Source organism: Odontesthes bonariensis, chromosome 18 (assembly GCF_027942865.1).
Source record: "Odontesthes bonariensis isolate fOdoBon6 chromosome 18, fOdoBon6.hap1, whole genome shotgun sequence".
NCBI lineage: Eukaryota > Metazoa > Chordata > Actinopteri > Atheriniformes > Atherinopsidae > Odontesthes > Odontesthes bonariensis.
The window spans coordinates 26,881,818-26,906,955 of NC_134523.1; the positions used below are offsets into that span (position 1 = coordinate 26,881,818).

Sequence of the window (25,138 nt, forward strand, 5' to 3'; positions counted from 1 at the left end):
AAATAAAAACCATTCAATTTTTTTGCTTAGGGCCCCCACAGACTCTAGAATCGCCACTGCTCATACTTACAAGAAATATGAAATCAAATAGGTATCTTTTGACAGAAATAAAATCATGAATGCCTCACAAACTCTGAAGCATCTACACTTGCATATGAAGTGACTATAGACGCACAGTTAACACAGCCATACAAGTTTACAAGTTTATTTATTTAACAAAGGGACAGCATATATTACTAGTATTTAAAACAAAATGCAAAATATACAAGATTGTAGCCATAAGGCTAATTTCCATCTTTAGTCCCTTGACAGGTTTGATGTTCCTTAAAAAAGAAATAAAAAACAAGTATTGCACACAATTGTAAAATTAAAAAGTCAAAGATATCTCCCTCATTTTAAAGTAAATAATACAAAATACAAATACAAAGTTCAGTACAACAATAAGTTAAGAACAACTGCCAGTACAAACTATATAGAATTATGTTGACAGTATTGTTTATCCAGTAGCCATGATTTTTCCTGTTTACTAAATTAATTTAATGTTGGCAATTCTCTAATTGTGCTGGGAATCATGTTCCAGGTGTGAGAGGCTCTGTGGGAGAATACAGCCTGACTAAAAGCGCTCTTCCTAAATGGGACAGAGCAATCCCCCCTGGAACTGGCTCTGGTAACCCTGTTTGTGCTTTTTGTAATAAATTTCCTTGGAGGAGGGGCCAGGCCATGAAGAAGTTTGTAAAGTAAGCCTTCCTGTGCTGTAATCTGGCCTTGAGTATTTTCCTCTGTTTGCTTTCAGATTTTTCTTATTTTCCAGTCTGACATTTATGTCAGAATGTGTGCATCTGTCACGAGGCCTTTCAGTTTTCACTTCCTGCTGCGATTCGACAAATGGTAAACTTCTCTTGGTGTAATGTCACATGGGGTCGCGGGAGGAAGCCAGGCTGTGTAAATAGGTTTGGCTGCTTTGAGTTTGGCAGTTTTTTTGCAGGTTTGAGTTGCAGCTTCGAGCAGAGAGTCTGGAACATTTCCCCTCGTTCTGCCACCAAAATGAAGCTGCTGAAATCCCTTTTAATTATCCAGCTGAGCGGCTGTCTGTGTCGAGGTAACGTTCACACTTTTATCCACATAAAATGTTCACAAACGGTTTTTCAGTTTCTATATTTCTTTCAAATTTACACCTCTTAGTAACTCTGGTAGATGCAGATATTGTTTTGCATTTGTTTTCATTATTTTAGAAATATGAAATGAATTTTTTGTTAAGAACAGAAACTTTAAGGTAAAGCTAAAACATCACAAGATCTTCATGGATGCATCATTTTCATGAGGAAAACCGTTTTCTTTGTAATAATTTAGAGATTACAAACATGAAAAATAGTACAAGTTGAACATTAAAGGATGATGACAATTTAGAAAAGATTTCTTCAGATTTTTCTCTAAATTCAATCTTGTGATTTTGTTTTTTCTCTCCATCTATTCTGTTTAATTTTAACCACAAGTCTTTAAAATAAGCTTATTGCAATATTACATATTGGTGTTGAACTATTTTAGTCCTTTGATTTGGAAAATTTGATAGTAAACAGAAAGAGTTTTTATTTTTTTATTTAATTGGATTTTTTTTTTGTATTTTCCTTCCAAGCAGCCAGACTTTCTGTAACCTTTAAAGTGTCCTGATCAACAGTTCTCCAGCTTTCTGAAGCTCTTTCAGAGTTTTTCTTTGGACATTTTCTGCTTTTCTACTCATTTTCAGTCCAGTTCAGGTGTTTTTTTCTTTGTTAAGCCACTTAACTCTGAGCTATAAACCATTCAGGCAGGAAAAAGGCTCCTAACTCAAGGGATGAACCAGTGTTGTGTCCACACAGAACAGACAACTCAGCAAAGAAGCCATTTTAACCTGGATCTTTAGGCACTTTGTTCCCAGCAGCCTGACACATCATTTGTTCCCATTTCTTTAGCTGCATCTGTGAAAAACAGCAAAGATAACACAGTCTGACAGACAGAAAACAGGATTTCTGCAGCAACAAGGTGATTCCCAAAGAGCTGTTAGCTGAAAACTTGGCATACCTCAGCATGGTGTGCAGTGTGTCCTTAAAACATTTGAGGAAACTGGACAAGTGGAGGACAGAAGAAGAAGTGTCAGGCCTAAAGAACTATCTACAGCAGATGAACAGGATCTGAAAGGTCCGGGTTACTGTAATTTTGAATTTTTGTCGTAAAGTGGGTGTTACTGACGTCATCATCGTGCTACTACCACAGACAGCCCACAGACAAACACACACAGACTTTACGACAATTATTCAAAATTACAGTAACCCGGATTTTTTTAAGTAAGCGACGCACCTCCACTTTATCAGTGCTAGTGTACAGTAATTAATAAATTATAAACAGCGTAGTTTGTGCCTGTATAACGTTGCCCATAGGAAACCGTTTCATAGCCGAATATCTCAAGAGAGCAGCCAGACGCCTCTCGAATATCTTCGGAACAGCTCCAAATTACCAACAAAGAGCAGGGGTGAGTAGAACATCATGTTATAATGTGAAATCAAGGGCCCAATGTCAAAAAAACGGTCTTGTCCTTTAAGAAAGAGGAAAAAATCCAGCAAAGACCTGACACAGGAGCTGAGAGATGCATCTGGACCTTCAGCTGATCCATCTGCTGTTGGCCCAAGCCTCATCAGAAATGGGCTCCATGGAAGGGTGGCTGTCAAGAAGCCGTTCTTAAGGAAGGGAAACAGGGAGAAAAGGCTGAGCTGGGCCAAAGGACACAAGAAATGGGCTGAAAATCAGTGGCAGCAGGTCTGATGGAGGGATGAATCCTCCCCAGAGCCCGGAGCTCAACATTACTGAAGCAGGGTGGGATCATGTTGGCAGAGAACGGAACAAAAGGCAGCCCACATCCAAAGAAGAGCTTTGGGATGTCCTTCAAGAAGCCTGGAGAACTATTCCTGAAGACTCCTTAAAGAAAGGACAGAAAGCTCGTCTGAGAGGGTTCAGGCTGTGTTGGAGGAGAAAGGAGCTCAGAACAGATATTCACTTTAAAGCTGCTCAGAACTGAACTCTGTTTCTGCCTCAGATTCTGGGTTTATATTTAAGTTTGACCATGTTCAGATGTGTCCCTGCACATGTTTCCCATTTTTCTGCAAAAAGCTGTAAAATGTTGAGGAAACACCGGCTTGATCTCCAAACGTTTCTCTTCATACACACACTTAAACCCAAGATTGTGGTTTGGTCACGCCGTTGTGCATTGAACTCCTTGTGGTAAATGTTTGATGTGGTGTTTTGGTGTCCGACAGTTAAAAAAAACCTCTTCTTTATTTCAGCTTTTCAGAATTCAACCAGTCAAACAGACCAACCTGAAGTCAGCTCGACAACAGAAGGAAACAAAATAAAGCCAGAACAGGAGTTCAGCAGTAAGTGGCACCTTTCGTCCTCAGTATTCTTACATATTCACTCATTCTACACATTATTCACTAATCTTTTCAGAGAATTCACGACTGTTCATCTACAGTCTGGTGAAGCACTTATTGTTTTTTTTTCTCACAGAGGATGTATGAGAGCATTATTGCCACAGGATGTGGGGGTGACATGCTTATGAAATGCATCTTGGTGAATTTTGCAGGTGCAAATCAAACTGATATACCAAAGCGCGCTGTCTCCCACGCAGACCCTGCTTTGCTCTTCAAACCACCTTTTCTGCTGCTTGTGTCTGCACAAAGCTGCAGTTTTGGTGCAGAAATATCACCGCCCGATAATCCTGCTCTCAGAAACGGGTGTATTTTTTTAGACGTAACGGTGGTAATAGATGATGTTAAATCAGTTCTATGTTGAAATGGGAAAATTTTAAATCAATTTTAGCTTTAAAAAGATAAAACATGCAGATGATTTTTACAACAGATACAAAAAGGAAGTATTAAGGGAAAAAGAGGTCTTTGAAAGCTCCTGGAAGTTCTGTAATCCCACCCTGAAATATACTAACGTTTAGTTATAGAAATGCAGCTGAGTCACACTTTAGAAAATCTCCTGATTATTTAGAGCTATCAATAAACAACTATTTATTTAAATGAATAAATAAATTGGCAAATGTAATATAGGTAGAAATGACTTTGCAAAACAAAATATATTCACTATTTTCTATACAAAGTCATGTAATGCTGAAGAGAAGGTATCAGGGTGTTCCTCAGGGATCGATCCTGGGACCACTTCCGTTGTTTTAAATGTTTACGATCTTCATCAAAGTGTCTCTAATAACAATTTCCTTTTTTTTTGCCAAAAATACGGCGTCTACACGCTCTCCGTCGGCTCCAGAGAGCCCGATAAATTTAAAATAAAAGCCACTGAACCTTCCACCTGTCACAACGTTTCAAGGCTTTGTGGTGAAGTTTGTTGTTTAATTACAAATACTTATGTCGTCTAATGGATAGTTTCACAAAAAAAAGTAAAGCCTTGTTTGTCCTTTGAGGTTAAACAGATGCTCGTCTCTGCTGGGTTATAATGATGCCATATATGCAGTCAACCATTGAGGTTTATCTCAAATCTGAAGTTTTTTGTATGAGTTGGATGGTCATTTTTAATTTGTTTATCTAATCTAGACTAAAATAAAGGGCATTTTGATACGATCTTTAAAAAAATGGAAAATGGGAAGTGTTGAGTTTTACTGGAAGGATTATCATGAGTTGGTCCTTTGTTTGTCCCTTCAGACGACCCTTACGTTCACCGCCTGGCTGCTAAATGCAGCTGGACTCTCAGGATGCCTGGAAACAGGAGCGGTGAAGCGGTGGCACTCCCACCAGACGCAGATGAGTTGGTGGAGCAGATCTGCCAGGATCTCAGCTGTGGCAGCGTTTATCACGTCAGCAAAATCAGCTCATCTCCCAATGCCAGCTGCTTTCACCACTGCTTGTACCAAGACCAGCGTCTGCAGAACTGCTCCAACACTGTGGGAAGCAACTGCTCTGTGATCGAGCAAGTGGTCTGTGGTAGGTTTTCTATTCATTCAAAGCGTTTGCATCAAATGACACCGGGATGACATGATGGAACATACAAATTACAGCTTTGAAATGAAAGGTATTTGTTTTTTGTAAGGTTCATACTTTGATCAGATCTCCCACGCAAGAGATTTTCATTTTAAAAGCTTTCATGAATAGATAAAAAATAAAATATGAAACAATTATATTCTCCTTAGAGAGAGAAACCTGAAGTCCATTTGAGCAGCACCTTTGATTTTTGGAAATCCATTTTAACAGGAATAAAGACCAAATAATTTTTTTCAGTTGCTATTTTAAACATACGTTACATGCTATTTGGAAACTTCTTTTAAAGTTATCCTCTTATAGATATATATGTATCCGTTAACGTGTTAAATTAACACTTTAGCGGAAGTAGCGGAAATGGAATTTTTGCATCCCCTGGTTGGAACGAGCGCTTATTGGAGTCCCTGTTGCCTTCCCATCTGGAACCAGTCTTCCCATTCTCCTCTGACCTCTCACACCAACGAGGCATTTTCTCTGGATATTATCTCTTTTTCGGACCATTCTCTTTGAACCCCAGAGATGGTTGTGAGTGAAAATCCCAACAGATCAGCTGTTTCTGACACACTCAGACCACCAACAACCATGCCACGTTCAAAGTCCCTTAAATCCCCGTTCTTCCCCTTTCTGATGCTTGGTTTGAACTTCAGCAGGTTGTCTTGACCACCTCTACATGCCTAAATGCGTGAATCTGCGGCCATGTGATTGGCTGTTTAGCTTTTTGCATTAACAGGTAATTGGACAGGTGTTCCTGATAAAGTGGCCACTGAGTGTAAGTGACAAATTAAAGGAAAAATCCCTTGAATAGGCGCCACCAGAACAGCCTCAATGGATCCGGTTATCGATTCTATGACTTTATAACTCTACTGGACTCTGATCCTTAAATAAGGTATTGCCTAAACACCGTATATGTGTTTTAATGGTAATGGAGATGATAAATCTGTGGTGTGAAGGCCACTAATTATTTTATTTACATTAAAACACATTCAGAGCCAGCTGCCCTTTACTGTAGCTTCATGTAAACCTAAAAAAAAGGCTGCAAAGTGTTGCTTGTTGTCCAAGGATTCTATTCATTCATTCTTAGGCCAGAAATATACTTGCTTTTGATTATGGATACACGTGTTTATCCCGGGTGCCTCTTTGTTTGGAGCATCCCTTGTGCACATCCTTAACAATTAGCGCTACGCGCTTGCAATTTTCTGCAATGGCAAAAGTCATTTTGCGTAAAAATGGTAAATTCCAGTTATTTTGCAATCGAAAGTGGGCGTGGCCAAACTGCTCTACAGCGCCACCTAACGTGAGATACATCGTAGAGATCTGAAACGCGGTATGTATGTAGAGCGCCTCAAATCAAGAACAAAAGTCTCTTGGACGTATGCTCTAAAATGTACAAGGAGGCGGCCATTTTGGGTCAAAGGGCAAATTTTGGCCATTTTTCAGATTTACACTACACCTTGTATTTGAAAGAACTCCTCCAAGGGATTTTGAGCTCCAGACTTCATCTTTGGTCGGTATGCAGTTAAGGCATGGGGGAGCAAAAGTTATTAAAATCTTGTTTGGTTTTATTTTTGGTCTGATATGTTCGCTTCAGGTCGTATTCTCCACGTGTGAAACTGAAAAATCGGTGTGTGTCGTTCAGTAGGAAGTTCATCAGCGCAGTCGGTAACATGATGATGATGTCGTCCTCAGGTCACCAGTCTGTGCGGCTGGCAGGAGGCTTGGACCGCTGCGCTGGCCGGGTGGAGGTGTGGCGAGATGGGAGGTGGGGCACGGTGTGTGACGATCAGTGGGACCTGAGGGACGCCAACGTGGTGTGCGCCCAGCTCGGCTGTGGGTACGCCCTCAGTGTGACGGGTCAGGGCGGCATCTTCCCCCCGGGCGGAGGTCCCGTCCACCTGGATGAGCTGAACTGCACCGGGACGGAGGAGAACCTGTGGGCCTGCCGGTCCGCTCAGAACGAGTCCGACTGTGGACACAAAGAGGATGCAGGGGTCGTCTGCTCAGGTCAGGTCACAGTCTCATACGTGCAGAGTTGATGCACACAAATGGTTCAAATTCTTGTGGCATCCTGCTCGACTTTCCGTGTCTGCTTCGTGTTGCAGATGAGGTGAAACCTGTTACTGCGGTAACCTAGAAAAAAGAAAGAAGAAATCATTTAAAAAAAGCCTCCTCACTGGAAACACTTCTAGGTTTTTGTTGTTAAATCAGTTAAACTGAGCTTTGTTTCATATGTAAGAAACATTTGATAAACAGTATAAAGTTTTTATGCTCTTTTGAGGTTTATTTAATCAAATCAAATTTATTTGTAGCACATTTCATGTACAGAACAATTCAAAGTGCTTCACATAGAATAAGAGCATTGCAGCAGGGAGTGGAAGAAGCATTAAAATACATAAAAGAATATAAAGAGAAACAAATAAAATCATTTAAATGAATTTAAAAACAGGCAACAGTCTAGATAAATTCAAAGATATCGTGCAGATTTCATGCAGATTTCATGCATAGACACATGAGAAAAGAAATATTTTTAACTTGGATTTAAAAATGTCTCCATTTGGTGAAAGTTTAATCTCCACTGGCAGTTTGTTCCACTTGTTTGCAGCATAACAGCTAAATGCTGCTTCTCCATGTTTAGTCTGGACTCTGGACTGGACCAGCTGACCTGAGTCCTTGGATCTAAGAGCTCTGCTGGGTTTATATTCTCTGAACAGATCACAGATGTAAACCATCAGCAGGCTTTTAAAATCTATTCTGTGACTGACTGGAAGCCAGAGTAAAGATTTTAAAGCTGCTGTGATGTGTTCAGATCTCTTAGTCCGGGTTAAAACTCCAGCAGCAGCGTTCTGGATGAGCTGCAGATGTTTAATGCTCTTTTTGGGAAGTCTTATGTGCATTAAAAGCCTCTAAACCAGTTTCACATTCAGTGCTGAAGAGGACCAAAAATGCGAGCTCACAGGAGGCAGGTGGCCGTGGAACAATCGTAAACTTCAAAAAAGCCCTAAAACCCCTGGTTGGAAAAAACGGGTTACAAAGATCTGAGTTAAGCTAAGAAAACCAGGACGTGTATAAGAATATAAGAAGAATGTAAGATATATGTATATATTTTTATACTTTTTCTAATCTGAGCAAGTTTAAATGAATGCAACAGTAAATCTGTATGATCTGTACACAAAGTGATTTATTTATTTATTTAAATAATAAATCACATTAATTATTTACATACAAAATCAATGGGCCCAGCACTGAGCCCAGTGGAACCCCACAAGGAACCTTTACTAACTGCTCTAAAAAAACAGTTTACAGCACAAACATTCAGTGTTATTTCCTGAAAAAAATGTGCATTAGGGCTGCGTGAAAAGCCTCTAAACCAGTTTCACATTCAGTGCTGAAGAGGACCAAAGTGCGAGCTCACAGGAGGCAGGCGGCCGTGGAACAATTGGAAACTTTTACAAAAAGAACCGGAGATCCAACAAAGCCCAAAAACTCCTGATCAGAAAAAAACAGGTTACAAAGATCTGAGTTAAGCTAAGAAAACCAGGAAGTAACTAACAAACAGACCATGACAACAAGGTAATCCAAACGAGTCTAATGAAGCAACATTTCAATTCAGTTTGGCTTCATTTACAAAGCGCCACCTTCAAAGATGCAGCTCATTGTAATCCAGTCATTAAATTACAAATTAGGCCAATTCATAAAAAGTTATCTAGCAAAGGAAACCAACAGATTTGTTGTTTCATATTTGCTTTAAGAAGCTGAAACTTGGAACTTCCTTTTTGACTTTTTAAGGCTGCTGAAAGCAGCTGAAGATGGTTCAGAGATGGATGTTGAGGGGGAATATTTTGTTTGTCACACCTTTGTCATGCTTTGATTCCCTCAAATATTCTCACAGTCCTCATTTTCTGTGTCTCCGAGCAGAGATGAGAGATGTCAGACTGACTGGAGGTCTGGATAGCTGCTCTGGGAAAGTGGAGATCCACCGTAACGGCAGCTGGGGATCAGTGTGTGATAACTGCTGGAACAAAAACATGGCCTCCGTGGTGTGCTCCATGCTGCAGTGCGGTGCCGAGCCCCAGAAGTTCTCCGGGTTTCCTCATCCTTTCACCCACAACGAGGAGACACCTTCGTACTTTTATGTTTGTTCCAAAGATGAGAGCCTCTGGCAGTGCACAGAGTACATCAACCACCCTTTTTTATGCCGCAGCTCAAAACCTTCTGGTGTCGTCTGTAATGGTGAGTGTTTGTGTCGCTGACGCGATTCAGTTTTATTTATGTATTCGTTTCATATTTAGATGAAAATGGAACACTGGAAAAAAATGCCCCTCCAAAAATAAGTTAAAAAAAAACAACAAATAAAAGACGTTTTTGCTTGAAATAAGCAAAAAAATCTGCCAATGGAACTAGTGAAAATCGGCTTGTCAAGATTTCTTGAAATAAGATATGAGTTAAAAGTGATCTTGAAATTAGCTTAAAAACCAATTCAAATGTCAAAAACAGCTTGTTTCATATGATATGTGACTCAAAACAATTTGTTTTCATTTAACAAGATATTCCAGATGTATTGTCTTCAAACAAGTCCCTATATCTGGCTGAAATGGTACTTGTTAGGCAGTTGTGTCTGATATTAAGTGTAACGAGATATTTTGACTAGAAATTAAACAAATATACTTGGTAAGACCTTGATTTTTTTCCAGTGAAGAATACAGGCATGTAGGTTTTATTTTGTTTGAGCCCCCCCCCCCCACACACACACACACACATAAACACACATAGCTGCTAATTTACATGTTAAATCTACTTTATTAATCATATTTGTGGCTGAAAACTCCTCTAAAAGTCCAGGTTTTAGATATTCTGAGAAGAGAAATGAAATTCTGCTGTTTGAATAAATTAAGTAAAAAGTGTTCAGACTTCTTAAAAGTTAAAATTCAAAAAGAAATATAACCTTTACTATAAGATTCCCACAATAAAACAAAGTAGAACATGAACAGCTCTAAACGTCTTTACCTTTATTCTGAGTAAACAACAACAAACTGTCACCCCCTCTTTCTCTTTCTCTGCTTCTACCTGCTCATCTAATTTAACGAATGATAATTTAACACGTGCAGCTTTCATGTTGTACACGTTTTTATTAAAATAAAGTACAAATTTGCTTTACATCAGATTCACTAAATTATTTTTTTCCAGCTTAAAATTCCTCTAAAATCAAAAGGAATCTGTTAAACTTTTCATTCTGCTTAAAACATAACAAATCTTTTACATTTAAAGTGTTTGTTTACTCAAAAATAGCTTTTGTTAGTTGGCTGAAAGTAGTTTTGATGACAGTTCTTATGGAGAACTGGATCAGTGTTTGTTTCATATTATTTCCCCACGTTTTCATAAAGGATTGTAGAAGAAGCATAAAAGAATATAAGATGTATGTATATATTTTTATACTTTTTCTAATCTGAGCAATTGTTGGTTTAAATTAATGCAACAGTAAATCTGTATGATCTGTACACAAAGTGATTTATTGATTTATTTAGATAATAAATCACATTAATTATTTACATACAAAATCAATGGGCCCAGCACTGAGCCCAGTGGAATCCTACAAGGAACATTTACTAACTGCTCTAAAAAACAGTTTACAGCACAAACATTCAGTGTTATTTCCTGAAAAAATTCTGTAAGTGCAAAGTTAATGTTTTTATTTGAAAGCATATTGCTCACTACTTGTTTTGTGATGGGATTTAGTATTTTGTAAGATATTTTTTACATTGATCTATCAGCTGAGTCTGTATCAGTTCTACTCAGTGGCGGCTCCTGACATTTTTTTTAGGTAGTGCAATTTCCAGTCTGCGAAAGCTGCATCAGAGTGTGCTGTGCGAAGCTGAACCGATTGCACTGATGCAAACCTGTTATGTTCCCACACAGGAAATAAAATGTCCAATCGTCCAGAAACTCCTTGTCTTCTTTAAATAAACACAACGCAGAGTCGAGGGGTTATTTGGTCTGCCAAATAACCAAAGTGACTGCAATTTCCCCCGTTATGTCCATAAGTACCATAAAAGTCCATAGGACTGAGGTATATTTGTCTAGGTAGCATAATTTATTGTAATAATTTTTAATAATTTTTTGTTATTTTTTTGCATAATTTGCCAATCAGTTAATATTACACCTTAACCATTATTTATTTATTTTCCTCATATTGTTCCAGGATTCTATGAGATAAGTAAACACATAAGCTCTTAATGATAAGATTCATTCAATTTTCATTCTAAAGAATCTAATTAAAATGACAGCATATAAATCCAAGTCAAGTGTTTATGGAAGTTTTGGAAAATATGACTTAGAAAAGCATAACCAATTGTCAAACATGGTTAAGTGCAGCTTACTTATGTGAGATTTCTCTCTTTTTTAAATATAATACTGCACCATTAACAATGAATGTGTCATTATACATTCTGCTATCATTGTCAACATTATATTAAAGATTTCAATCATTACAAGTCAATGATTGAGCACAAAAGGTTAAGTTAATTAGCTACATCAAATACTACCTGGAAAAATACCAGGGTTGGTGGAGCCCTGGGTTTCATCTTTGCCTCGCAAGGCGAGCTCGAACATCCCGCAAAATTCTTCCAAAGTTCCTTCTCTGCATTAGTACGACGACTAAAGGGTACTTCTTTCACTACCGTATAGTTGCACTCGACACTCGCCATCTTCTTCGTAGAATGTTCATGGTCCCGCGCAACAGACATATGACGAAAGCACGTCGTTTGTGCGAGCACATAAACCCTCATAGAAAATGCATTGGGAGCAGGATTTTTGAAAAAAACCGAGGTCCCATTCATGTCAATGGGAGCTTCCTGGTGCAAATTCGACCCTGACCGAAATCACACAAAATGGGCGTAGCAACACCAGGCGCAACATTAATCTGATTGGACAATGACATATACAACCAGTTTGCCTACAGCAGATCAGTCCCACCTTAGCAACTAGATTTAAAAAAAAAAAAAGAAAAAACTCCGTGTTTGGTAGTGCGTCGCACAAATCGCCCCTATGGAGGAGCCGCCACTGGTTCTACTGTAAAGTTACACATTTTGTGAAATTCTATTTATTTTTGTCTGAGATTGATGTAAAATGTACTTATATATATATCTCTATATATATAAATAAGTTTAAACATCCTTATTCACTGTAAAACTGATTGTGCATCAAATTCACGGCTATATTTGACAACCAGCCTCCTCCTGATGGCTGTATTCTGACATATTGTTCAACATTAATGAGTCCAAGAGAAGGCAGAAAGTCTAACGAAGCTCCTCATCACGATCATTAGGACACATTCAACAACTAGAATTTAATTAGCACACATATATGACAAAGTCTGGATAGACGAATGATATTTGAGGTTGATGGTTTGACGGTTTCTAACCAATCAGTCTCAAGGGTTTAAATGAAAACTACCTGTTGTGACATGACATAGACCGACCGGCTAAGTCCTCCGAATTCAAACTCAAAACTGTGGGAAACATGAAATTATTTACTATTAATACTCGATACTGTGAAACTACACGACTGAGTCTTGCTGTTTAGCATTCACTAATATTCTAATTATGTTTTTTTCCCAGTAAAAACATGAAAATTCACACTGGATCAAGGTGAACTTTTAGTCTCTTCTCTGCTTTTTGTGCTGCAGGTTCCCTCGGGCTTCCTAATCCTACCACAACTGATGGAAATGCGATAACAGACATGACGACTGGTAATATTTCAGATTTAATCCTATTAAAAAAAACGAGATAAATGCTGCCTAAGCACGTTTTCTTTTAGAAACTCTGAGAAGCATAACAACCTCCTCTGTAAAAAGTAAAATAATAACCATAAAATGAAGTATTTGACGTGTTTTCCTCCTCTGTTCACCCAGAACAAACGACCTCGGTGGCGGCTACTGCTGCCGCCGGTTTGGCCTTCCTGTCTCCAGAGCTTCTGAGCAGCATAGTTCTGTCTCTCGTGCTCCTCGTGTTTCTCATCATAAACACTGTGCTCTGCTGCCTTTACCGAAGACGACACGGTTAGTTCTCATCTGAAGTCTGACTGCTTTCATCTGCAGTACGGCTTGGGTTTCAAGAAGCATTTTAACACATCCAGAAGAGGAAGGATGCGTCTGCTGGTTTCACATGCGGCAAATTTTAGTTTAACTTTTACCATTAAGATTTAAGGCGAGACACTGCAGGTGAATAGGGTAATATTTTAAAACGATAGATATCACCATGAAACTTCCGCAGTTGATTACTTATACAAGTATGAAAAAAAAATGTATTACAAGTTTTAGAAATTTGTATGTTTAATTATGCAAATGAGGCATGATCTCATGATTAAATATGCGTACATTTGCATATATTTCCGGAAGATGGATCTGAACATGATAAAGCCAGGTGCAAAATTCTTTTTACATTTTGTTTACACACAAAATGAAATGAAAATTACAGAGGGATTTCAGGATATCTGCTTTAATTTCCTAGGAAATCAAAATATACTGCCCATAGCCTAAAAAACATCAATTTTCGCCATATTTTTTTATTATAATGTCAAAATAAATCAGGCCAGGAATGATTAATCAACAAATCCTTCTGTAAATATCTTCAGAATACTGCTAAGTGTATGAATGGAAAGTTTGGTGTTAGTAGGTGCTCCATAGTCTGAGATATGGATTCTGGAAAAATACAAAAAACTGATTTTGAGAAAACTGCATTTAAAGATTTAAAAAGGGGAATTCATTTTGGTAAATTTGGGCGAAACGTACTGCAGCGATTAAACAAAATGTTTCATAACCCAATTTATATTATATATTAACCCAATTTATATTACCGCATTTATGTTACTCTCAAAAACACTAGTGGAGTTGTAAATCTACACTAAATGATTAATTCAGTAGTCTTGCATTGTGGTGGAAAAACTCCTGTTTACACTGGAAAAAACGCCCCTCCAAAAATAGGTAAAAAAAACAACAAATACAAGACGTTTTTGCTTGAAATAAGCAAAAAAAATTGCCAATGCAACTAGTGAAAATCGGCTTGTCAAGACTTCTTGAAATAAGATGTGATATTTAGGACTTTTGAGATAAAAGTGATCTTGAAATTAGCTTAAAAACCTCTTCAAATGTAAAAAAAAAAAAAGCTTGTTTCATATGAAATCCGACTCAAAACTATTTTTTTTCAAGACTTTTTCATTTAACAAGATATTCCAGATGTATTGTCTTCAAACAAGTCCCTATATCTGGCTGAAATGGTACTTGTTAGGCAGTTGTGTCTTATATTCAGTGTAATGAGATATTTTGACTAGAAATGAGACAAATATACTTGGTAAGACTTTGATTTTTTTCCAGTGTAGTTTGCAGATACTTATTTTCCAGATGACAGCAGGGTGGGTTCGTGCATACCTTGGGCTCATCATGATCTCACTAATACTCGTTAGATACATTCTGTGCAGTTTTAATCATCTACTGCAGAGCCTTCCAGTCAGGGCTAGTTCATGATGTTTCCAGTTAAGATGCTCTCTGTTGCTGTAAAGTTTCAAAGAAACGGGATTTGAAGAGTCATTTCAGACTTTCTTAATGGAGGTGGAGATGTGCGACGACCATGCCAGGTTCTCTGTGAAAAACCTAAAACTGTTCCCTTCGGCTCCTTGGTTTTATTTGTGCCAGCTTGTTCTCTGTTCTCTGCAAGATTGCAGATTTCCTGCCAAGATAAAGTCTTTATCATTTGATCAGATGTAGGTAGTGTTGTTTGGTTGTACAGCAGTTAGTCTACAGATTCTACAGGAGGACCACTTTAAGACTGTGTACTCATAGTTGGAGGGTATTTCCCTGCTTAAAAGGCGACTACTCATTCAACCAAGGTGGTAACCCCACATAAATCTCCATTAATATACAGTATATGTGTCACACCATTATGGCATGCTGGGGTGGGAGCACTATCTTGTAACAATAGCTATTGTTGTTTCCTGCTTCTAGTTTTTGTTTTATGGCTAAAAACAAGCAAATCTGGAGAAGAGATGTAAAAAGAAAAAAAACAGACAGAGAAGATGGACCTATTCGCAAGTAATTTAATCGTGCCACTGAAAGCAAGATCTGCTAATTAATAAGCAGGTATTGAGCCAAATACCATCTCCCATAAAATACAACCACCTTTTTTAGCCATAAACCTATTTGAAAACCTCGAAATACATGAAGGAATATGATATATATGAAGCAAAGTTAATGTTTACTGTTATGGGTCACTTGTTTACAGAGATGGGGACTCGGCACTTGACTTGACTTGAGACACGATGACTTGAATGACTTGAGTGTTATTCAGTTCATGTTTTCAGTTTGAATATAAAATTAATAAATTAATAAAAAAATGATTACCCAGTAGGAGACAGACAACTTCGAACTTTGTTCGTCATTTGAAGATCCATTCTGACCAGTAAGTGCTTGTCAAATTAGCTAATATTATCCTGTTAGCCTAGTCGGTAGTTAGCTAACGTTAGCTTGATATGATACGGGGTGGACAGGTTGGACACATTGGCCAATGATGTTTACTGACAGTTACTTATATCTTGTCTTTTCACTTTATTAAGATCAGATTCTGCAGGTAAAATTGCAATAATAAGGTGACTTGACTTGCCCAAGAAAAAAATACTTGGGACTTACTTGAGACTTGCACATGTGTGACTTAGTCCCATCTCTGCTTGTTTATCACTTGTTTAGCTCTGCTCGCGTCTTGCGTCTTGCGTCTTGCGTCTTGCGTGAAGTTTAGAAAATTGAGGTGACACACGCAAGCACGCAAGGGGGGGCTTGCAACCGCGCAAGGGCTTGCGTTGCGTCTTGCGTTACCGACTATAAACCAGGCTTTACCTGTACCACAGACATATAAAGAATTTCTCTTTATAATGTTTATGATCTGTAAAGCCCCAAATCACAACAAATGTCATCTCAAAGCACTTCAAAGATGAGGTCCAGTTCATTGTAATCCAGTCATAATCCAAGAAAGTCTAATGAATTAAAATCCAAATTAGTCCAATTCATACAATAACAATTTAAAAAAGAAAGTAGCCCAGCTAAGGAAACCAAGAGATAGCATTGGAACTTGCTTCACTACCTTCAGTGAACATGGCTTATTCTGGAGTAGACTGGCTTTGGCAGGAATATAGTCTGTAACCACAGCTATATGATGTAGTTAGGTCAAAAGTTGCTGAAAGTGTTGCATCTCTCACTGCCTGAACTGTGCTTCATCTTTAAATTGTTTGGATGGCGGTTTTGTCAGATTGAGTTATTAAATCAGAATTTTGTTAGAGCAGAGTGACAGACTCAAAGGGCTTTGATAATCCGTCCACACTGGAAAAAATGCCCCTCCAAAAGTAAGTAAGAAAAACAACAAATACGAGACGTTTTTGCTTGAAATAAGCAAAAAAATCTGCCAATGGAACTAATGAAAATCGGCTTGTGATATTGTGATATTTAGGACTTTTGAGTTAAAAGTGATCTTGAAATTAGCTTAAAAACCTCTTCAAATGAAAAAAAAGCTTGTTTACTGTGAAATATGACTCAAAACTAGCCTGGGAATTCCCATGCTGCTTTGCGCGCGATTTCATTCACACTGCAAAGGCAGCCTGGAAACCACCGCCCTTATTTTTGCCTGAGTTAGGGAACCAATCACAGAACGGGGGGGGGGGGGGCGCTACACCGAAGCTTGTAGAGTGACTGTTAATCCAACATGGCAGCGGACACAACATTACCGTTCGATGCAGCCTTAGAAAGTGTTTTAAGTAGCTTAGAACGCAAGTTTACTTTGATATTACTTTTTTTTCTTCTTCTTCCTCATCGAATTTCTGTCGTCATCTGGTATAAGTGATACAATTGGCTATGAATCGCGCGCAAAGCAGCATGGGAAGAACCAGACGCCATTTGATAGACATTCGTAGCGCCCAATAAACGGCTCTAGGCTTTCGTAAACCACGCCTCAAATACGAGAAAATGCACACCTAGTTCCCAGACCACCATCTCATCGAGATGTGGACGCGTCAGCCAGGCTAACTCAAAACAAGATGTTTTCAAGACTTTTTCACTTAACAAGATATTCCAGATGTATTGTATTAACCCATTGAGGCCAGGAAAGCATTTCCGTATTTCTACCTTTAAAGCCGGGGGCGCTGTTGCGTTATTCTACCTTTAAGGCCGGGAAAGCGTACACGTCTTTTTTCATGTATAAGGTTGTTTTGCACCAATTATTGACCTCTGCGCCAATTAAATGCATTATAATAGACACCTGAGAGTGTCGTCATGTTCCTTGTGTCATTGTTTTTGAAGTTAAGTTATATCGAACAAGCATGGAGGACTTTCAGTGGGAAGACATTTCAGATGGTGGCGATTGTGAGGAGTTTCTTGGCTTTGATGATGCTGATGAACGTGCTGACCCAGTTGATCGAGATTTATGGCCGCACATATGTTTGAAGATGACGATAACGACGAGGATGATTTTGAAGGGTTGGAATGTGAGTGGAAGACTGACAATTACCACCGTAATCGACGGAGAGATTTCAACCGCACACCAGTTGAGGAGCTTTGGGCGCATCTCGTTTCCGAGACGAATAGATACAGTGAGCAGGTACTTCAGACTCCAGCTCGAGCAAAGATGGCAAGGTGGTCACACGTAACTGTGCCGGAGATGGAAACGTTTATTGGAATGTGTATGGGCTCCTTGTGCTGCCAGTACGAAGAGATTACTGGCGATAAAATAAATAAATAATTTAAAAATAAAATTCAATTTTATTTTATTTTATTACTGTTTTCTAAGTGTTTTGTTTCTATCTGCTACAGAGGCTGAGAAATCAATCATTTAGTAGGCGTTTGAAGTTTTTCTGGAAATTCAGCAATTGTGTCAGGTTTTAGGGGGTCTTTCTGAAATCGCCCATAGGTTTTACAGGCATTCTTTTCCAGGCGTTTTAGGCCTAAATGGGTTAAAACCAGTCCCTATATCTGGCTGAAATGGTACTTGTTAGGCAGTTTTGTCTTATTGTATATTAAGTGTAATGAGATACTCAATGAGACAAATATACTTGGTAAGATTTAGATTTTTTCCAGTGCAGGCTGCTGTTTCACTGTCTGATAAGAGAACTTTAGTGGGAATTTGGTTGTATTAATATACAGGATGTTAAATTCACTTTGAATCAGATGAATTAGATTTTTTTCCTTCATTGTTTTAAAGAAGCAGCAACGTATTTCAAGAGTTTTGTTTTTACAGAATGTAAAAATTTCTGCCTTTTCTGTATATAAAAGACACACCAAAACCTCCACCTCAGCAGGGACAGCATGTTAGCCATCAGTGTCTTAAACAACAAGGACAAACCATATTAAAACAAAAGTTCTCTGCCTCTTCTTTTATGTGTTTGTAGCTTTCTTACTCCAGCAGACGCGCACCAACCCGCGACCTTCCAGCGAACATCCCCAAAACAACTACAAAGATGCTGTCAATCTGGTGAAAGTCACCGCCAACGCGCAGCACGCGGATGGTCAGTGGTCTCCAAGAATAGAATTTACTGCCTTTAATACTAATGATTTCTGCCTTTTTCTTTCATTATACCCTGCCTGTTGAGTCATTTATGCAGCATCTACAACACACCTCATCAAGTCATTTGATTTTTTTTTTTTTTGTGTGTGTTTGTCCCTAAAAGTCCCCTCCAATGCCCGGCATCTTTGGACCCAACTTAGTAGTGTTGACAGCACATCAGTAGATACAGACTATGAGCAGTATGACCCAAGCAATGACCCATCTGTCAGTTTATCAACTTTTCGAAGTGAGCCACTTCTTTTTTTTTTTTCCCCTCTCCATTTGTTTCTCAGTCTTTGCTTCTTGTGCATCTTGCATTTTGCGGTTGAAGCCGCTCTGCTGTATGTGTGTGTATGTGTGTGTGTGTGTGTGTGTGTGTGCAGATCAATACAATTTGCAGTGGATGCTGTGTGATTAAACTCTTGCATCATGTCTTTTTGTACGCAGATTCTCAACGGTACAGAGCAGACGTCCCCCTTTTGAAGCCTTCAGGTCTCGACTGCCTCTCTGAGGAAGGTAAGTAACTTTTTTTTTTTTTTTGTAAATATGTTTTATTGATTTTCTGGACATTTTTACCCACAAGAATACAGCACATGTACATGTTATTTCCATTTACACAGTCATTTCCAAAACACAGGGTACAATGTTCAGTTACATTGGACAGTTGAGTTCACCCTATCCTTCTTAAACCACCCCCCCACCCCCCACCCATAGGGCTACAGGTTCCCAAACACACTCAATTTACTTAAGCATCCAAATGAAAACTAGAAAAATAAAAGAAGACAATCAGGAAAAAAAGAAGGGAAAATAAATACATACAAACTTGAAATAATAGAAGGGGGGAAATTCCACCAATGCAAAAGGTCATGTATATGTTCAAGTCTACTCATTATCAAGGGGTTCTTGTAAGGAGTCATAATAATCAAGAAAGGGCCTCCATACCTTGAGAAATGATTGGGAAGATCCTTTAAGTGTGTACTTGATTTTTTTCTAACTTTAAGAAGTACATGATATCTTTGACCCAGTGAGAAAAGGATGGAGGTGTGTGTTGCTTCCATTTGAAAAGAATCAAGCGTCTTGCAAGTGTAAGTGAAAGCTATGACAACATAAGCTTTAGTCGGTAGGGCAGCTCGAGATTCCTCAGACACTACACCAAAGAGGGCACAAATTGGGTCGGGACCTAATCGGGTTCCAAACATCTCAATGAGGGCTTTAAAAATACTTGTCCAAAAGGTAGAAAGGTTCGGACATAGCCAGAACATGTGCATTAAATCTGCTGGTTGACCCCTACACGGAGGGCATAATGGGTCAAGGTTCGGATAAATCTTTGCCAACCTAGCCCTGGTAAAGTGAACTCTGTGTACGACTTTCAGTTGGATTAGGCCAGATGTTTAGCAGATGTAGATGATGTATGTATCCGATTTAAGACGGACTTCCAATGATCATCTCTGAAAACTACTCCAAGGTCAGAATCCCAGGCCTTCCTTAAGTTTTCCGTCGAGTGTGGGTCAATTTTCTGAATTAGGTCATAGATCTGGGCGATCAGTCCTCTACTGTCTGATTTCAGTCCTAGAATACAGTCTGTATGGGATTTTATGGGTTTGGAAGGTAAGTCACTTTTAATCAGACACAAAGGCGTTACTACAGCCAACAGTACATTACTGTAGTTTGATTATTCAGAGCAAAGAGAAGACTTAAATTGAACTGATTAGGTTTTATTGTGTGATAATCTGTATGTAAAATGAAAATAAAGCACAAAATGAGATGGAATCAATAAAAATAACTTTTTTTTTACAGAAGTTAAACAGCCAGCCAGTAAATAAAACTTCTGATGATCATCATAAGTCTAAACTAAAAGAGATGACGACTATTTGACTGTTGATTGTTTTTAAATTCATTTAAATGATTTTATTTGTTTCTCTTTATATTCTTTTATGTATTTTTAATGCTTCTTCCACTCCCTGCTTTTATTTTATGTAAAGCACTTTGAATTGTTTGTACATGAAATGTGCTATACAAATAAATTTGATTTGATTTAAATAAAACAAATTTTTTTACCTGGGATAAAAGGGAAAGAATTCACCTGAGAAAACTAGATGATTAATAATGGTCAAGTATAATTTATTTTCTAAATAAAAATGTTATTTAGTCACATTCAGCCACTCTTCCTATTTCCACTTTATTAGAAAAAATAAACATTTTTCTCACCTGTTTTTGGATTAAATAAGATTTCGGTTATTTTTTTTTTTACACAAAACGGCCACAAATATAATTTCAATAATATCACTAATACACCCGGTTTATTCTTGGTTTAAACATTTTAATGGTCTGGACTTTTAGGGGTTTATACATGTGATTTGTTAGGACTGTATAACCATTTAGTTTTATTATCTGTTATTCTACAAGAGGTCAGTGTTTGATTTCATGTCTGTTCTTTTTACATTTTAGGCCCAGAGGCTCCAAATGAAGAAATGGGAGCCTTTGTAAACCATAATGGAGGTGTCGCAGATCCTCAGTATAGCAGAGTGTCAAAGATTTCTGTGGACTCGTTCGAAAGCTCCAGCACCTCCTCTGGCGAATGCTACCAAAACATAAATCCCAACTACATCAACGTCACTCCAGGTTGCTCTTTCCTGCTTTTTACTGCTGTTTTTCCAAGTGTTTGTTATAAAATGAAGGAATTGTTGCTTAAAGGGTTAGTTCGCCTCTTTTGACATGAAGCTGTATGACATCCCATATTAGCAATGTCACTTATGAACATTTTCTTACCCCCTGCTGCGTCCTGTGAGCCGAGTTCCAGCCTCGTTTTGGTGTTGACGAAGGTAGTCCGGCTAGTTTGCTGGGGTCCCGAAAATAAAGCGTCTTGCTTCTCAAAACAATATGCGTTCAAAAGAGTAATACATTTGCATCACAAAATCGTTCATCCAGAAAAAGTCAGACCTCACAATCGCTTAGCCCAATTTTTGCCTCCCTTCATATCAATGCGTACAGCTACCTAGCGATAGCCGCACCTGTTACAGTGTTTACTGCTCGGTCTGCACTTCGGTCTACACAGCAGGCAGTGATACGAAGGGAGAGAAAATAGGGCCAAGCGATTGTGAGGTCTGACTTTTTGCTGATATGGGATGTCATACAGCTTCATGTCAAAAGAGGCGAACTATCCCTTTAATGTGTCCATGAATTGATTTGTAATCAATACAAAGATTCTTTTTTCTAATGAGAATAGTATCAGTGATCTTGTTTCTTGCATTTCATCCCAGTTTACACACACATTTAGCTTTTTTTTGGTTAGTAGTTAAATGATATATTTACTGTTAATGAAGGGTTGATAGTTACAGCCTGAACAACGTGTGGGTGGTTGTAGCAAAAGAAAACAGGCTGAAAACTTGTTGTTTCACTTTGCTTTGCACGGGAGGATGGTGAATATGAAGACTTATCGCACTGTTGTGCTCTTATTCATAACAGATGCTGGACTGGAGCACAACACCTTCGACTTTCCAGTGTACCCGAACAGCCTCCTTCCTTCAGGGCGACAGGCAATGCTGCAGAGTTCAGGTAAACCTCGCAAAGCAGACGTTACACGTGCGACACGTGGGGATTTCTGACATTTGTTTTTATTGCCTGAACAACAGATGATGACGATTACGCCCCCGTGAGCCCCGACTGAAACCCTTCGTCCGAGGATGACGACGATGACACTTTATAACAAGCAGAGGAGGAGGAGGAGTCCCAGAAACTTTAAGATCAAACCGGGTGTTTAGATTAAAGCTGGGCTCCAAGTCCAGCTGAAAACATCGCGGCACTTAATTCATTTAATTCTTCCGGCTGTGAGAAACGGCTACACTGAACCTCTGCAGGACACCTGTTTAAAACTGATTTAACTCAAACTCTGAAAATCAAACTTAGATGCTGTAATGGATTGTGTCAGATTGTATCAAACTTGCTAACTCTAACATCAGAAACATTCATTCTTGCGGCTGCAGTAGCTTGCAACATCATTTTATCTTGTCTGTTTACTCTTCTAAATGGGTATAAACATGCGTCTCCGGTAACCAGGGGCCTGAACTACAAAGCAGCTTCAACACATGCAGGATTTCTTTCTTCTTCTGGCATAACTAACCCGAACAGGACCTCGCTTTACTGTACTACGATGCTGGTTTTAACCTTGTAGCACCCAAGCATATGAATAATCATTTTGGCTCCTCTTGCATCTTTTTGGGTGGGAATTAAACCAATATTTTTGGAATTGGGCTATTTTTGATCATTTTAGGCAATGTTGCATATTTGCAACTGTGGGCTTTCCTGATTAATTTTGTTCACAAAACCAAGTCATTCTCTGCAGATCGTTTGGCAAAAAAGGTATAGTGAAAGTTCACCAGTAACTGCTGCAACCACAATAAAATGTATATAATAGACCTTCATTGAACATTCTTAATATAAAGTGCGGAATGCAACCATCATGAACTTTCCATTCAACAACAAATCAAACAGATTTCACAGATCTTTGTTGTGAAAAAGTGAAGCACATATAAAATGCAAAAAATGTAATGTAAATAAAAACATACACATGAATTTAAATCATGTAATGTAAATAAATAAATGTAATAATGTAATGTAAATAAAAAATGTGCACATGAAGCTAATAAAAAAATGCAAAAAAAATAATCATAATAATACAATTTGGAGACCTGACCTCCCCTTACCGCTATGAAAGGTGGACAAAGCAGATCACACCAAACGAGACCAGAACGAACTAAAACAGACCACCGCAAAGCAGAGTGTAATTCACTGACCCAAGAAAATGATTTCTGTGACAACTGTCGGCACATAAAATGTAATGTAAAAAAATATTACGCATGAATGTAATAAATGTATGTAAATTTAAAAAATCAAATAATGTAATGTAAATAGAAATAGAAATAAAAATATAATGTAAATAAATAAAAAGCTTGTTGCATTTCTGCAACTGTGGGTGCTACAAGGATAAACCCAGGTTTCCTGGCTCAGAGCATGTGCAACAGGTGGAGTTGGTGTCAAATGACCAATCAATTCAATTCATCCCCAAAGCAGTATTAATCATTCTTAAAGATGCGCTAATACTATAGATAAATAATGAAATTAAATGTATATCAGCTAGTAAACATGTAGAAAGTTGAAGTTAAGTTTGTTTTTTGGTTTTTTTTAGCTTGACAAGAACTTAGCTGATAAGTGCACGTGCAGCAGGAACAGCTGACAAAATAAGAAAAACTGACTGTATGAATGTTTATTATCAATCAATCAATCTTTATTTCTGTACCACTTTTCAAAGTGCTTTAAATAAGCAATAAAAATGGCAAATTTCCCAAACCCACAAGCATACCTGAACCCCTTCTGTCATTACTGAGGGGAAAAAAAGAATAAATAACAATCCAGGTATGTTAAACGGTAAGAACAGGATGGAAAAAATGTCGTAAAAATGTCGGGTGTGAGAAAAGTCTCAAAACGCTGGCTGTTGGTGAACGATCTTTTGACATGAAGCTGTATGACATCCCATATTAGCAACATCATTTATGAACATTTTCTTACCCCCTGCTGCGTCCTGTGAGCCGAGTTCCAGCCTCGTTTTGGTATTGATGAAGGTAGTCCGGCCAGTTGGCTGGGGTTTAAAAAATAAAGCGTTTTGCTTCTCAAAACAAACGCTTGGCCCTATTTTCTCTCCCTTCATATCACTGCCTGCTGTGTAGACCTTGCAGACCGAAGTGCAGACCGAGGAGCAAACACCGTAACAGGCGCGGCTGTCGGCAGGCGGCAGCAGGTAGTGATACGAAGGGAGAGAAAATAGGGCCAAGCGATGTGAGGTCTGACTTTTTCCTGGAGAACGGTTTTGTGATGCAAATGTATTACTCTTTTGAACGCATATTGTTTTGAGAAGCAAGACGCTTTATTTTTTAAACCCCAGCCAACTAGCCGGACTACCTTCATCAACACCAAAACGAGGCTGGAACTCGGCTCACAGGACGCAGCAGGGAGTAAGAAAATGTTCATAAATGATGTTGCTAATATGGGATGTCATACAGCTTCATGTCAAAAGAGGCAAACTATCCCTTTAATATTCAGTAATTAACCCAAACAAAGTACAAAGAGCTGTTTGGGTCACATTACCAGTTTCACACTAACCGATCCACAGTCTCTTATTAAAATGAACTACTTCATGTTTATTTCTCTCTTCTTCTGAGCTGCTGAAATACCCCCTCATCTGGGACACAGCTGCATGCACATCTCTGCATACATCTTAATAATAACCTTAACAAAGGACCGAACTGTGATTTAAACTGCTTATAGATAAAGCAAAGGCCCTTCACTCTGTTGCATGCCGGGATGAGAGCGTCGTCTTGTAAGGAGCCGCCTCCCGTTGCCTCAGTTTGCATAAGAAAAGATTCTTTAGCATAAGAACGTGGTCTGAGGCTGATCCCATCTCCATGCGTTTCAAAGTGCTTCTTCACTCATATCAACACACGTTAGAACCAGGTGTAAACCCAGCACAAAGACTGGGAAATGCTGAGCTGA

General features: G+C 38.6%; 1 protein-coding gene across 2 annotated transcripts; it reads left to right on the forward strand.

The window, feature by feature from the left end:
- Window positions 1-945: 945 nt before the first annotated feature.
- Window positions 946-24,151, forward strand: LOC142367852 (T-cell differentiation antigen CD6-like). 2 transcript variants are annotated; one of them, XM_075449867.1, is made up of 13 exons: window positions 946-1,099; window positions 3,315-3,404; window positions 4,692-4,970; window positions 6,711-7,025; window positions 8,937-9,251; window positions 12,703-12,765; window positions 12,928-13,074; window positions 18,438-18,554; window positions 18,717-18,839; window positions 19,040-19,108; window positions 21,041-21,214; window positions 22,058-22,147; window positions 22,225-24,151. In XM_075449867.1, the coding sequence occupies exons 1-13, from the start codon at window positions 1,045-1,047 to the stop codon at window positions 22,257-22,259; spliced, it is 1,872 nt and encodes a 623-aa protein (XP_075305982.1). In that variant the 5' UTR covers window positions 946-1,044; the 3' UTR covers window positions 22,260-24,151. The 2 variants fall into 2 exon arrangements, with proteins under 2 accessions (XP_075305982.1, XP_075305983.1); XM_075449868.1 differs by lacking the exon at window positions 18,717-18,839.
- The last annotated feature ends 987 nt before the right edge of the window (window positions 24,152-25,138 follow it).